Raw genomic sequence first — 15,000 nt, forward strand, 5'->3', positions numbered from 1 at the left:
TAAGAGATCCTTGAAATATGATTAGAATAAATATCTGGGTGATTATCCATAGTGCTCTGGCAAAGGCTGACAACCTCATTCTTGCAAGATGGAGCTTAGACTGGTTCCCTATGTGACAACAAATTGCTAGGGAGGTTTACAAGCTCTGTGTTATTGCATCATTCCTGATTTAGCTCTGTTGACCGTTGTTGGTATCACTTGATGGGAAGATCCATAGATTTTGATAAGAGATACAGTAATTTTTTAGTATATGACAACTATCACTGAAGATAGAAAGTGAATACATGTTACTGATAAATTAAGTAATTCATAGGTATTTTTAACATAGGACATATCCATTGTAGATTGCAAATGATAAAGATATGTGATATTATATAGAACACACCCAATAGTAAGAGTCAAGGGACTGATTATGATTAGCCTTGCAACAAACTTTCTCCAAATATATTTTGCCAGAATAGAACTGAGGCTAACTCTTTATTTTACTATAATTTGTAAAGACAAATTTTCATTAATCACATCTTTCATTTGTGCCACTTTGGGAGGATTGGAATATACCAAGTATTTGGGCTTTTATAGCTGGAGTAAGATCGTTATTCATATGTTGAATGACTTGATTATTTTCAATTTGCAGTTGGAATGTCATAGATGAACTGTATCCTAAAATTTGACTTGAATGTTGTAGGTAATGATTGTCATATATTAACAGAATGCCTACAATTTTGGGCTCATCTTTACTTCATGCAAGTTATTTCTTTTTGATATGAATTAATGGTTATGTGTTGCGTGGTCATTTTCTGAATGATTGCAAATTGTAGATTATAAAGTGGACAAAATGTTGCATAATTGCATTTGGGTAAATCATTATCATTTTACACAGACTGCAAAATTTGACATGATCTTGCTTGCTCAGCATTGGTTATTGCTAATGGGAAATCTTGATAATAATCCTGTAGTGGATTTAAAAAAGGGTAATTTTTTCTTGTAATTATATTGGTTGTATTTGATCCAATTCCATTTAAATCTTGCTTTGATCTGTGATGGAACATCTGTAATTTTAAGTGTCAAGTGATTTCCATAACCACCTTGATGATAAATCATAGATCAGTGACAGTAGTGAATACACATTACTGTCACAGTTTTTTGTTTGTTGTTGTTGTGATTCCCTATACTATACCCAAGTATTAGGACCTAGATATTAAGTGATTAATGCTGTGGGGGTTGCATCCCTATTTCGAGATGTGCAAGCCAATTAAGAAGCCCACCTCCTTGGGAAAAATCCTAGATCCACTCGTATACAAGTTATCCAGCATTGTAAATTGCACCCCAAAGTAGACAGGAAATTGTGGACACTTAATTTGGGGTAATTGGTCACTGATATGCAGATTATATTCTTCATGACAAATGGTGATTGATGATAAAAGATATGGTGAAAAAACAGAGGTGGCATATTACCGTTTATTGCATGTAATAGCTAAAATACTATCTGCTTAACCTCACTTTCAAGCCTTTTTTTATATGTTAACTGTATTACTGTTATATAAATTTTAGCTGTGAATTTTATGATGCAAGAAATTTGTTGGTGAGTAATGTAATCACCATTGGGAATTCTTATATTTTGGTAGGGAATGTTCTTATACTCTTATTAGATAAAGAAATGTACTGACTGATTAGTATACAGCAATATACATCTCAGTGACACAAGTTCTATAAAAATGTAAAGTAAGAAAGAGACAGACATTTTGCCAAAATTTTATTTCATATTTTGCCAGCACATGTGTTTTCTAAGTGAGGCATTACCCTTGTTAGTAGGATTCCTCATGGATTGTGGACCTGGCCTTTTTTTTTTTTTTTTTATAATTGGCTTTGTAGATATCTCTCCTTTAATTAAAGAAATGGCAATTGGTTCTTTATTGTCTTCCTCCACAGTGGTATGGTCTTTTTAACAGTTGCTTTGTGCCATCTCCTTAAGAGTTATCCTGTGTTAAGTTTGTGTGTTTATTGTATGGCTGTTACTTTTTCATAATGAAGTACTTTTTATGTGTAGAATGAATTTGTTTTTAGCCAAACAAAATGGGGCAAAACAGATCTTTTTATGTAATTGCTCAGAAAAGAATGTTTACGCTTGTTTTATTGTTGCAGTTGTACCAGCGAGACCTGAATGAGGAAAGGCAGAGATTCATGTTCCTCCGAGATGAACGCTTAACAGGCAGTGGATTCAAGCATTTTGTGAGTATTCCTCATAGTTAAAAGTAGTAGTTTATGTATATGTATTTTCAACCTTTTTGGTACAATGACGTAAGTATAAAACCTGTCATTGTGGTAAACCAATTTCCCATTATCAGATTGGTCCTGGGTGAGCTCCTGCATTGAGCCAGAGTACTAGCTTGGAGGGGTTGCTGGTCTAGGGAGATTTCTAAATACTTTACACCCATTGAATTCATTATGAACCCTTTTGTCACTGTTTGGATTACTTATTTTCAAAAGGTTAAGCATTCTCTCCATTCAGATAGATCCATATTTTCAGTTTCAGTTAGTCCGTTGGTTACCAAATTAAAGTTAATTTTTAACCATATAGGACTGCAGAAAAGTGATTACAGCAGTTAGAATAACAGATATCTTTGCATTTGTTATTTACTGAGAAAGTGAGTGAATTACTTTGTGAATGAGAGACTCATTCGTGAAAGTACAATAGAAGGCATTGCATTCAGGTGTTGTTATTGATCCAGGATTCATAAAGTTTCATTAGAAATCCTCTTAGACTAACAACCCTTCTAACTCATTACTGTGGCTTAAGGTGGGAGGTCACCCACATCTGATCTGGTGACTTGTGCACTGACAGGATCGGACAAGTAGAAACTCCACCTTCCTGCCATCATAACTATGGAGGTATCATTGTATGCAAGAGGTTAATAGCAACTTTATGAAATAACTTTTTTGCATTTGAATAGATATATATATTTTTTAATCTTATGCTTTTGCAAAAAGATTTGTTTGCTGCATAGTATGGGTAATTATGTAATATTTTCATTTTTTTCTTTTCTTTTCTTTTTTTGATATTTAAAAAGTTGCTAATGAGGTCACATTATTTGAAATACCCTAAAGTACACATACAGTTTTTCTTTATAGTTTTATTATTATTATTATTATTATTATTATTATTATTATTATTATTATTATTATTATTATTATTACTATAATTATACAAGCAGATAGCTCAATGAGTGCGTAGTTTCTGAGGTGGTGGTTACTAGCCCTAACTGATCCCCTATTTATCCCACTACTTGAATTTCTGGGATTTTTTTTGTTTAATTTTTGCTGCTATTATTGTTGTGAATAATGTTATCAAAATAATAATAATAATGATGATGATCCACAAAGTCAAGGAATGGGGCAAAGAGATGAGGTCAGGTATATCTTTTAATTGACTCCATGGAGACTTAAATGCTTGTGGATCCATCCATATGCAATAAAATGAATAAAACAAAATTGTTTGAGAACCATAAATGTTCCTGGCATCAGTAGGTTAAGAATTTCAATACAAGAAGTGAAAGTACAGGACTAATTTGTATTCTTGTTCATAAAAACGAAACTAAAAATTAATTGTACATTTGGCTGATGCCAGTGTATAATTTTTTTCTAATATATAATTAGTTTTAGTATAGAATTCCTTTCTAAAATTAACCTTCTCTTTTTGCTTTACAGGGTCTAGAAAAAATCCCAGATGAAGAAGCCACAGAATAGGGACCTTCAACATTGTATAAAACTCTTATATAGTTTAGCTGTATATAACAAGATCACATATGGTTCTTTGTAATGATGATTATTATTAAATTATAGACTCTTATCCTTGTTTTAGTCTTCCTATACTAAGAGTTCAGAGGCAAGATATCAGATGAGTGTAAGTGATATATATATAAAAAAATACAATAATATATGGGTGTAGAAAATGTATTTTACATTATATACAAATCCAGATAAATAACAAGAGATTTTCTGTAAGTATAACCATGTACAGCCTTATGTAACTAGATAATGTTGATATAAATGAAGTTACACATAATATTACATTATATATCCTCTTCATGGCAACCTTATTGACTTCACTAGTAATGGGGGAAATATACATCTTCGGCAACCACACTGAATTTAATTGCAATAAGAAATGGTTTCTTGACAACTGAATTAACCAGTTTTATAGCTTTTTGCAATAATAAAAGTTTATTCAATATTCTTGTTACATTTTGTTACCACTCACTCACCTTGCATACATGCTACACATTAACTTGTATTTTTTGCAAAGGAATATACAACAATACAAATTTGCAAACACATGTTTATAAAAATATGCATGCATCTTTCTACTTTTTTCCATTGATGTTAAAATGAGATTAATGTATATGAGTCTAAAAAATGTTATTACATATTTACGGGAACTGACAGTATACTGAATTAATACAGTTTACCCAGTAACTTTGTAGGCTATTAGAATATGAATAATAAAACAATAGATCTTAAGGTTTATAGTCTCTACAACCAAATGGAAATCCTACAGGTTATAATTTTCTTTGAAATATAAATTACAACATATTACTATATTTCTATAAATAATGGATGATATTCAATCTAAACAAAACCAAACAACAAAATATTGTAAAATAAAATAATCTTTTGACTAGAATACAAAGTAGCATCAACTAAGTATTTCTTTTCTTGAGGAAATTGTCACATTTACTTCGTATATAACAAGTTGTATATAAAGATACGTTGTCATGCATTTAGCCAATACAATATATTTTTTGGAGGAGAAGAGTACCATTATGAGCATAATTTTATGATTGGATTTCTTGAAATGGATTGTAATCTTACATAGAAGAAATAAAATACTTCAGTGTACAACCTATGCATACCTGGATTTGACTCTATAGTTATAACATGTGGCAATGTTTGGCCATTGGATATAGAATGTACCAAGTGAAAACTGCAAAGACGATCTAAATAATCGTAATTGTATTCTTAACTGGCAATTGTAATCTTATCAGCTATTTACACAGCTTTGGCATATATATGTTTCATTTAATGTTTGTTTATATTACTACAGTTTATGATCATTAAATTTTGGTACACCTGGGTGAAAGAATTTGAATGATATTCTTGGTAATAGAAAAGAAAAGAAAAATAGAGACATTGATTACTATTTGAATATAAACTGATGGGAATTAATGTTTGTGTGATTTCAATTTTCCTAACATTAAAAAAAGTAATTTCAAAATTGTTTTTGTAAGAGTAATGAAGTAATCATTTATTATAGATTTTACTCTAAATAGATAATTCTACAGTGAAATTACACGTATTGTACTTAGATAAGTCCAAGATAATAAAATGTAAAGAACATGAAAAATCGCTTCTACATGCAATCCAACAGTTATCAACAATGAAACAGGATAATTTATGCCACAGTTTCACACTGCCAAGTCCAAGCATTACAAAATCTTAATCCAATGAATTTAGTCATTCTCTGTACTGGTAGATTAACTAATTTACTCTCATGATAAACATCTCTATCCCATTTTCAGCTGCATTCCATAAACAAAAAACAACCATTTAACTTTAAATGGCCCTTAACTAAACAACTCCAAACTGCATTTCATTTTATGCATAACTTCATAATGCAGTACTCTTGCATATCTCTGGAGATAGAAACAAAAAACAATTAAACAAACGATTGGTTTGACTAAGTGGCGGATCAGTCCATCAATCACATAAGAGAACACTGCTCCGCCTGAGGTTGCTGCTGATCCGACGGGGCGGTCGAGGGATCTTGCGCTGCTCCGTCCTGGCTGCCCGGGAATCCAGCCGCTCCAAGAAGGGTGGACATGTCGGGCAAGACCGGATTGCCAGCGGCGTCAAAGTTAATGACCTGGCCCATGTCGCCCACCAGCTCCTTTGGGGGTTGTCCCATTTCCTGAAGCTGTAGGGAGAGAGAGAGAGAGAGAGTTATTTGTGATTTTACTGTAAGAGAAGTTTGATGTAGGTTTAGTTGATGGCAGAGTATGTTGTGAAAAGATGGTAAGTAGATGTGCTAATTGTAATTTCCCTGTACTGAGGAGAAATATGAAAGGAAAGAAAAGAAAAAAGAGGAGAGGAGAGAGGAGAGTAAAAATAAAAAATAAAAAATAATAATATATAAGATTTATAACAGCCTTATCACATGGATATACAATCCTGGACTTTGGGCACTCCAAATAAACATTTCAAGACAGCGGTTTCCCTCCTCTCATTACTCAGAAAGCTGGGGCCATTTTAGCTGATAATAAATAATATATATTGGAAATTATTTGGACATGTCTAAAACATTTTTGTTTGTCAAACCAAGTCTTAATTTCTTAAATTAAGAGTAATGACTTTCATGACACCTACTACAAATAAAATAAAAGGTGCTTACTTTATTAAGAGTTTCTCAAACCTGCACTATCAGCAGGGGAAAAAAACAACAACTTTTCTTAGCCTTGAAAGAAATAAAAGAGGAAGGGAAGAAAAGAAAACAGTATTTGTTCACCAGAAAACCTTCACTTTTTCAATATTCTTGTGCACACTTAACCCATTCCCGACGGGGGAATTCTAGCCTTGAATGTCCAAATGCCGGGGCGTTCGAATTATTAGGCCTAAATCAATTGAATGGCCGGCACAATACTGTGCCGCCCGGCAACTGGGCTTTTGAATGCGCGGTACACATGCTGTACCACCCGTCCTGTGTGGGTTAATCTGGTTCTGCAGATTATATGAATTAATAATGAAAAAAAGAAAGAACGAAAGAAAGGAAAGAGAGAGAGAGAGAGAAAGAAAAAAACCAAACAAACCTTTTGCATGTGCTGCATGATTTTCTCGAAGCGCTGTCCTTTCACCTCATCGGAATCTGTCTCCTTTTCTTCTTCATACATTTGTACAAGCTGAAGAAAAAAATAGATATTCATATCTTTTTCTAATGGATGTAGAATGGCATTCATAAAGGTAATTGCTGTAGAAATCTTAAATAATAGTAATGATGTAATAATGATAGTGAGTGAATAATGTCAACCCATTTTGAGTTAGGTTGTTTTAAGAATTCATTTTAAGAAGAATGGTATACTAGATTATTTTAGCCAAAATGTAATTTCTGTAAGTAGGATAAATGTAAAAAGGAAATCAACATTGTTTATAATTTTTAATAATGCCTATTCTATGGATGAATTCAGTCAATAACAACTTTCTTACAATCTTACAAAATATTTATGAAATTCCCATATTTCACTTGTCATCATAATATTTCCTAAAAGGTCTGCCTTTACTGCATTATCATTGTTTACTAATAATCTGTAATACTCATATACTCACCTATTAACTACTTTTATCATTATCTATTGCACAATAATCTTTGAACTTATATCAAAAGCAGAAAACATAACACCAACCTGTTTCATGACTTCAAACTGTTTGTTGTATCTCTCAAATTCCTCTGCCGGGAGACTGTTCCTATTATCAGCAAGCCAATCTGGATACTGTAAGACAAAATTATAGGTCTCAATTTCACATTAGCTTTGTAGCTCAAATAATAAGGGGTTATGGGAATGTTAGGTAGAAGTCAATTTCAACATTAACTCACTGCAGATGGGTGTCATGACATATATGATGCTAGAGCTCTGGCCTGATGACGGGCGGATTTTAGATCTATGTTTTATTTTATTGTGCTATGAGTAATGAGTGAGCAATGATGACAATTGCAGTCATAGTTACTATAACTGCCGTAATATTAACCGACACACGCATTCCCAGTCTTTTCTTTCGTGTGGGGGGGGGTCTCGACGCAACGGCCCTAAATCAAATCAGTTAAATAAACGATGCCGTATGACGTCCCCAGCGAACGGGCCTAGAATGCGCGGTACAGTAGTGTACCACCCATCCAGAGAGGGTTAAGCAAAATTGGTTTCACCTAACACCCAAAACCTAGATGGCACCACTTTCTTCTAGCACCATCAGGAAAGAAAGCCTTGAATGGTACACATCCATGGTCTCTAGCAAGCACTATCATTATATAGAGATGCCACACAGCAATTTTCTGACCTCTGCTCTAAAGTACCGCCAATGAAGGATGTGCAGGTAGAATGAGAAGAGGAAGGTGACTCAAACCATGTCTACAATGTGCCCCTGTGGCACTCGGTCATAAGCACAAGTTTTCTTCCTCTTCCCTACCTTTTCATTATCTTCATTGTGGATGATTATGTTTCGTATTCATTCATGACAGTACACAAACATGAAGAAATAAAGTTGCTTTTTGTCCTCCCCTAAAACAGCAATTCTTCTAACACAGAATAAAGAAAATAATGAGCTTATATGGACCCTATACTACAATTTTAGTCAACTGCAGCATTAATAGAGCTGTGATATGACACACAAAAATTAAAACAAAAATTACTCTAGTTTTACAATGAGTGACTCAAAGAGAGTGGGAAAAGTCAAGATATCTTACATGAAGCTGCCTTGCTTTGAAATAAAAACCATTCTGGAGACTGGGCAAGAAAATCTATTCCCTGTCTGCAATGGGTTAATTTGTATTCTTACCCTGCACAGAAAAATACTTAAAATACAGAAATAGCCACAGATCTGTAATTTTAACCTTACAACCAGCACAGAATTCCATAATAAGCAATATATTCCTTAGATAGAATACAACAGGTGTCCTTTTTATCAAACTATATTTTACTCTGAACATTCTTACACAGAGCCTAAATATACTGGAATAAATTTTCCTATACTTATTACAAAGTGTCTCCTCTTCATCTCACCTTCTCTCACTTAGTTTGAAAAATAATAATTAAAAATGGCTTCAGATGTTCTTTCATGTGCCTCAAAAATATCTTTACATTTGATTCCAGAAGTAGGAGGTAACAATTCTAATCATGGATGACAAAAACTCTGCCACATTGATACAAAGACAGAAAAGAGGGAGAGAAAAAAATTAAACCCTCTATTTCTTTGCATTCAAGATACTATTTCAATTCACCTGACACAAGACTATCTTTACATTAACTAACCTTATCTGTGATCTCCTTCATAGGTGGGTACAAAACTTCCTTCGAAAGGATGTTTTCCAGCATGACCTGCATCAAGGGGAAAAGGCCTCCCATTCCTTCTCCCTCTCCTCCACCAAAACCAAGGTTCTCAAACATCTTGTTCAGATCATCTGCAGTTGGAACACTCTGTAAGAATAATATAAAATTTTAGTGTTGGACTATTAGATGGGGTGTAGATTTATCCGTGAGTAAGAAATCCAAATGTCAGAGGGAGCATGTAAGGAGAAATGAGTCATAAACTGCAGGTACTGGAAACTGATGGTATAGGTTAAGATACACTGACACAGGTACAAATTCATGTAGAATTAAATGGCAAATACTCTTAAAAAATAATGCAATATCAAATTACTTTCAAAATATGTCATATAATACACAAAATAGAAAATATGAAACAGTAATTATTTTTTTCATGCCATACATAATGCCTCTATCTTCAACATAAAGTAGAACCTTAGAGTTCTCTCTTCTTGAATTAAACCAAGAAATTAACATTATAAAACCAAGATCAGTATCATATCTTGATAGGCAATTCCGGGGATAAATACAAAGACAAGTGAATAAAGTACTTTCCTTATAACACCTTGTTTCGTTTATAAAAATAACTTACACAGATACACAGGCACATACCTGGAGTTGCTCATTGTTCTGAGACAACTGCTGCATGGTTTCAGAAAGGCACTGAGTGAAGTCTGCATCAGACTGGGACTCTGAGACAGTCTTGGTTGCAGCTTCAGCAAATTTGGCAAATTCTGCAGACATTGATGACAGGTCGAGGGATTGGACTTCTGCAGGTGGAGGCTGTGAGGGGACTTCTGGCTTCTGATTCCCTGTACCTGCATTCAGAATTTTAGCATGTCAAAAATTCATATAATTCACATCAATGCAGAATATGATACATTAAATTATTAATAATCATCACACAGTACATCTACTCATGATAAAACTTACAATGATTTGTATGTGCATATGTGTGTGTGTGTATGTGTGTGACACACAAATACACACACACACACACATATATATATATATATATATATATATTAACAAAATAACACTTTCATATTATATGCCTATGTATATTTAAACAGCATAGATTCACAAAACAGCACTCTTTGATAGAAGTGTCCAATATGAGTGTGAAACTATATGAAAACTCTCTTCACTGGAAAATAAAGTAAGATTTATCTCTGCCTGATAATGCCCTATGACATCATCCAACTCTCAACTTGGTCTTTTCATGTCTTTTTATTGAGGAGGGGATTAATTGCAACAATTCAGTTCAAATTTGCAACCAAAGTGAATACTGCATGATAAGAAATAACTCCATAATGGCTACTCAAATAAGTTACTGTTCTGCGAGTAATGAATGTGAAGTGCACATGGCACAAGCAGAATAAGAGTGGCTAAAACCTGAAAGAGAAAAGGGAAGATGAAGAGAAGAGAAGAGAAGAAGAAGAGAAGAAAAGATCCTTTACCTTCCTGTTGTTCCATAAGCGCTCGCATTGTCTTCTCGAAATTAGCCGTTGCCTGCTGGATGAACTCCTCCGTCCACACGTTGTTCGGCCCTCCTGCTTCTGAGACAGCAGCACCAACGCCTAAGGCCGCCATTGCCGAGGCTAAGTCACCAGTGGGAGCTTCGGCACTGGGCTTGGCAGGCTGAGGCTTGTTGAAGTCTTCCAAGGCATCTGTGGGTCAGCAGGACATGTTTGTCTGAGGAGGTGTCTAGTTGGACTTAGAATGAATTGTTTTTGCTGCTTCCCTTCCCTCTGTTGCAACATTTCATTGCAATTTGGTGGTAGTTTTGTCATTCGTCATATTTCTTTGGCTTTTATGATCTAATAAAGAAATGTCCTAAACAATCATACAAAAAAATAAGTATATATTTTTGGAATCTACAGACCAAAATCTACACTATGAGATTTCAATACATCACAGTCATTCTCTGGCTTCCCCTAGAATACTGATGCAGGTTGGCCAAGTCTTTACCTGAGCATGACCAAGTTTAGTACATTTGTCCCAGTTTCTTTTTCCTCCTGGAACTCTCTGATTTCTTGTCACACCATGAGGATGACCAGATTTCTTAATTGCATGGTACTTGTATGAATGAAAGGAGGCACGACAAAGTGAACAGAATACAAAGAGCTTCTATATCCGAAAGGTAACATGTGTTGTGATCTTTGGCCTTAACCCCTTGTGGATGGGGGATAGATTTGCTTGCCCAGTCCCCAGGTAGGTTTTATTTCAGAGCGAGGCAGCTTCATGCAACATACTTTGACTTTTCCCTCTCTCTTTCAGTCAGTCATTGTAAAACTAGCGCCATTTTTGTGCTTTATTTTTTGTGTTTTATTGCATTGAGAGACTTATATGTTTCATATCACAGGCTCTATCAATGTTGCAGTTGACTAGAATTGTAGTATAGGGTCCATATCAGCTCATTATTTTCTTTTCACTTCCTTCATTTGCTTTAGAGCAAAAGGTCAGCAACTTTCTGGGTGCCATCGCTCTATAAAGATTGTGCTTGCTAGAGACTGTGGATGGGTGCCATTCAAGGCTATCTTTCCTGCTGGAGCTAGAAGAAAGTGGTGCCATCTAGGTTTGGGATATAAGGTGAAACACATTTTGCTTAATATTATGGCAATAATAGTAATGATGACTGCAATTGTCATCATCACTCACTTAATAGTCATAGCACAATAAAATAAGACTGATCTACAATCCCTGAATGTCATGTACGCCCTGACACCCGTCTTCAAGCTAAATCTCCTGCGTCATGTATGTCATGACACCCGTCCACAGTGAGTTAATACACTCTCCACCATAAAAGTGTTCAGTTAAGCATGAAAGATTTTATCATTTCATCCCACTTTTTGTAAGCTCCCCCTGTATAAGAAAATAAACAACATAAGTACAAAAAAAGATTTAAATTTTCATAAGGTTCATGTATCGAAATCCCAACCATACACACAGTTTCTTTTCTATTCACATATCATATTTGGGATTTTACATGCTCAGACAAAGTGTACTTGGGACAACCTAAGTCCTCTGGCCAAAAATGTGTCCAGTCACATGTGCCACTCTTGCATTAAACACACATAATCATAACCGCAGAAGCAGAAAAGAAAGAAAGAAAGAAAGAAAGAAAGAAAGAAAAAAACAATAACAACTAACCATTCAACAGATCATCTAATTCTGGATCGGGAACAGCTTCGACCTTCTTCTCGGTTTTGTCTTCCTCGGCAGACATTTTTATATTTGTGGGAGGATCTGTGAGACAAAATAAATGTATTAGTTAAGTGCAATTTAAATGATCTTTGAAAGGCAAATAAAGATATGGAAGAGCATGCTTTCATTATTATTGAACATTTATAACACCTTGCCTACAAACCTGTACAAAGCCTTGGTAATTAAAACCAAAACACACACACACACACACACACACACACACACACACACACACACACACACACACACACACACACACACACAAACACACACACACACACACACACAAACACACACACAAACACACGCACAGCAAGAGTGAGATAATGTAAATCTAAACAAAGCGACCCAAAAGCAGCTCTTTCAATTCCCTAATCCATCCCCCTGCATATGCATAAAATACCTACATAATCAAAAGAAAAATGACTTCTGGGTCTTCTAAGGAGGTTTCATAACTGCACTGATAGCTTATCTCACTTGAATAGTCCTAAACAAAACGCATCACAAACAGCATTAGTGATCCTCTGCTCTCACCTCTGATCTGTTTCTCAGAGATAAGCCATATATGACCCAAAAAAACATCGCTGGCTCTAATAACTAGTGATCACAACATTTAAATATATAAAAAGTAGGAAAAATAACAATAACATCATGGGGACCCTTGTCATAATTATTTCAAAATCAGTATCAATTTTTGGACATAATAATGATAATGATAACAGTGACCATACCAATAATAATATCAATACTACTAGACCCAAAATAGCATTAACCCATTCCGTTCGAATTATTAGGCCTAAATCAATTGATTAATGACATCTATGATAATGATAATAATGATAATGATAATAATAATAATAATAATAACCATAATATCACCAATAATAAGAGAAATAAAACAGTAATAAGGCAACAATAATAACCAACACCGTAACCACATCAGGAATATCACCAAGTTCTCGAGTTAAGTTGTTTAATTCTTTGTTGCACGTCTTAACCCAAACCAACATTTATTCCACAATGCAAGCAAGCCCTTGGGACAAAGATATGACCAGCCTTCTATAAAATAAAATAAAAATGTTTCTGTATCACCGTGGTCCTACTAAAGAATTGATATGATCACAAACTAATTCTATAGTAAAAAAATGGGGAGTCAATTTTTGCATTCTTTTTCTTAACAATTTCAGGCCTAGCTTGGCATGCCTGCAACTACTGGCCATGTAAACTGGGTAGGCACAGCACAACACCCTTTACTCTTGATCTTTTTATTGGGGACGTATAGAGGCTCAGTGCAGACAAATAGGGTAAAGATGATTAGTTTGATGGTTCACACACACACACACACACACACACACACACACACACACACACAAACACACACACACGCACACTCTCACTCACACTCACACTCACACACTCTCTCTCTCTCTCACACACTCACCTTGTCTGCTTTTGTCACAAAAATACATCTTATATTACAATCAAAATAAAACAATTATTTCACTGAAATTTACTAAAAACAGATAAAATATGAGTCTCTATCTACAGCTTTCTTTCATATCTCATGTAAAGAATGCTATTTTTTTCAGTAAAAGATGAGTTAGCATATGCTGATGAGAAAGCTGACAATAAATATAATGTAAATCAAATAACTTTGCATACTAAATTACTGGATACTTTGTTTCACATAAGATAAATGAGGGTATTTAAGTGCAAAATCACATAAAATACCTGTGAATGTCTTAAGTACATTGTTCTTTCTCTATTAATAATAATAAAAGAAAAAGACAAAGCTATCTTTAGCCAGACAGGATATTGCTTACAGGAAATCCTTTCATTCATGCAACCAAACACAAAAACACACACATGGAACCAGGTGGACCAGTCAAGAACCAGTGTAGTGTTGAAGTCAGATTTGAACATTTAACCTATTGGTCGTGGTTTTAGTTAAATATTTATGCAGTAGCAAGGCTGGTTTACATTGTCTGGCATGGTGCCACCTGCATCTATGACCGACTCTGCCTTTGCAGCAAATCATGCCATCTGCTGCTAATGGGTTAACTTCAGATCCTCTACTTGTTCAATGTGTTCTCAATCGCATAATTACTTTGAACATCTAAAGCACGTCTCTTTTTCTCTTCCATTACAAGATTATCCACAACTTTCACAACATTTGCCTGACACTGAAAACAATAAAAGTCAAAGTCCAGTTCCACAAATTAACCTAAATGGTCTTGAAGTGTTGGACAAGAATTAGCGGAAGAAGCAAGCAAATGTGGAAACAGAGCATAAAAATTAAATCATCAAAATGAGAAATCAACCTGTAAACATAAGAGCATTCAAATGATCTTTGCAACAGTTGAAATAAGATCAACAGTCCATCCACTCCATATAGGCTCTGTGCTTCGTCCTATGGCAAAGGTAACTAAACTTCCATGATGTATGATTCAAGCAAGATAGATCTTGTTGAAGATTTAATTGCAATTAAGGAACCAGTCCAAGATAAATCTCGCCTCAATATACAGGTTTGTTGGCCTTTGCTAAAATGCTATGCAAAGAAGCAACAGCAATCACTTAAAATTAAAGCACTAATGTGTTGTACTTCAGTTTGTAGACCTTCCATCACAGGTCAAGTTTCAAGTGGATTTCGATAGAACACACCCAATTT

General features: G+C 34.6%; 2 protein-coding genes across 4 annotated transcripts in view; one reads left to right on the top strand and one right to left on the bottom strand.

Moving 5' to 3' along the window:
* Positions 1–3,847, top strand: part of LOC122245970 (NADH dehydrogenase [ubiquinone] 1 alpha subcomplex subunit 1-like) — a 4,868-nt gene extending 1,021 nt beyond the window's left edge. The window contains exons 2-3 of the mRNA XM_086532367.1: positions 2,143–2,229; positions 3,706–3,847. Coding sequence (XP_086388493.1) covers positions 2,143–2,229; positions 3,706–3,744 — 126 coding nt within the window. The 3' untranslated portion in view covers positions 3,745–3,847. The remainder of the gene's footprint in view (positions 1–2,142; positions 2,230–3,705) is intronic.
* Positions 3,848–3,935: 88 nt separating this feature from the next.
* Pex19 (peroxisomal biogenesis factor 19) overlaps positions 3,936–15,000 on the bottom strand; it is an 11,741-nt gene continuing 676 nt past the window's right edge. For all 3 annotated transcript variants that reach the window (XM_043004162.2, XM_043004164.2, XM_043004163.2), the window contains exons 2-8: positions 12,279–12,374; positions 10,586–10,795; positions 9,738–9,943; positions 9,072–9,236; positions 7,452–7,538; positions 6,861–6,950; positions 3,936–5,971 (exon numbers count right to left, since the gene is read on the bottom strand). In XM_043004162.2, coding sequence (XP_042860096.2) covers positions 5,759–5,971; positions 6,861–6,950; positions 7,452–7,538; positions 9,072–9,236; positions 9,738–9,943; positions 10,586–10,795; positions 12,279–12,354 — 1,047 coding nt within the window. In that variant the 5' untranslated portion in view covers positions 12,355–12,374 and the 3' untranslated portion in view covers positions 3,936–5,758. The remainder of the gene's footprint in view (positions 5,972–6,860; positions 6,951–7,451; positions 7,539–9,071; positions 9,237–9,737; positions 9,944–10,585; positions 10,796–12,278; positions 12,375–15,000) is intronic.

Source organism: Penaeus japonicus, unplaced genomic scaffold, assembly GCF_977035675.1.
Source record: "Penaeus japonicus unplaced genomic scaffold, GWHDUDI00000001_assembly GWHDUDI00000037, whole genome shotgun sequence".
NCBI classification, from domain to species: Eukaryota; Metazoa; Arthropoda; class Malacostraca; order Decapoda; family Penaeidae; genus Penaeus; species Penaeus japonicus.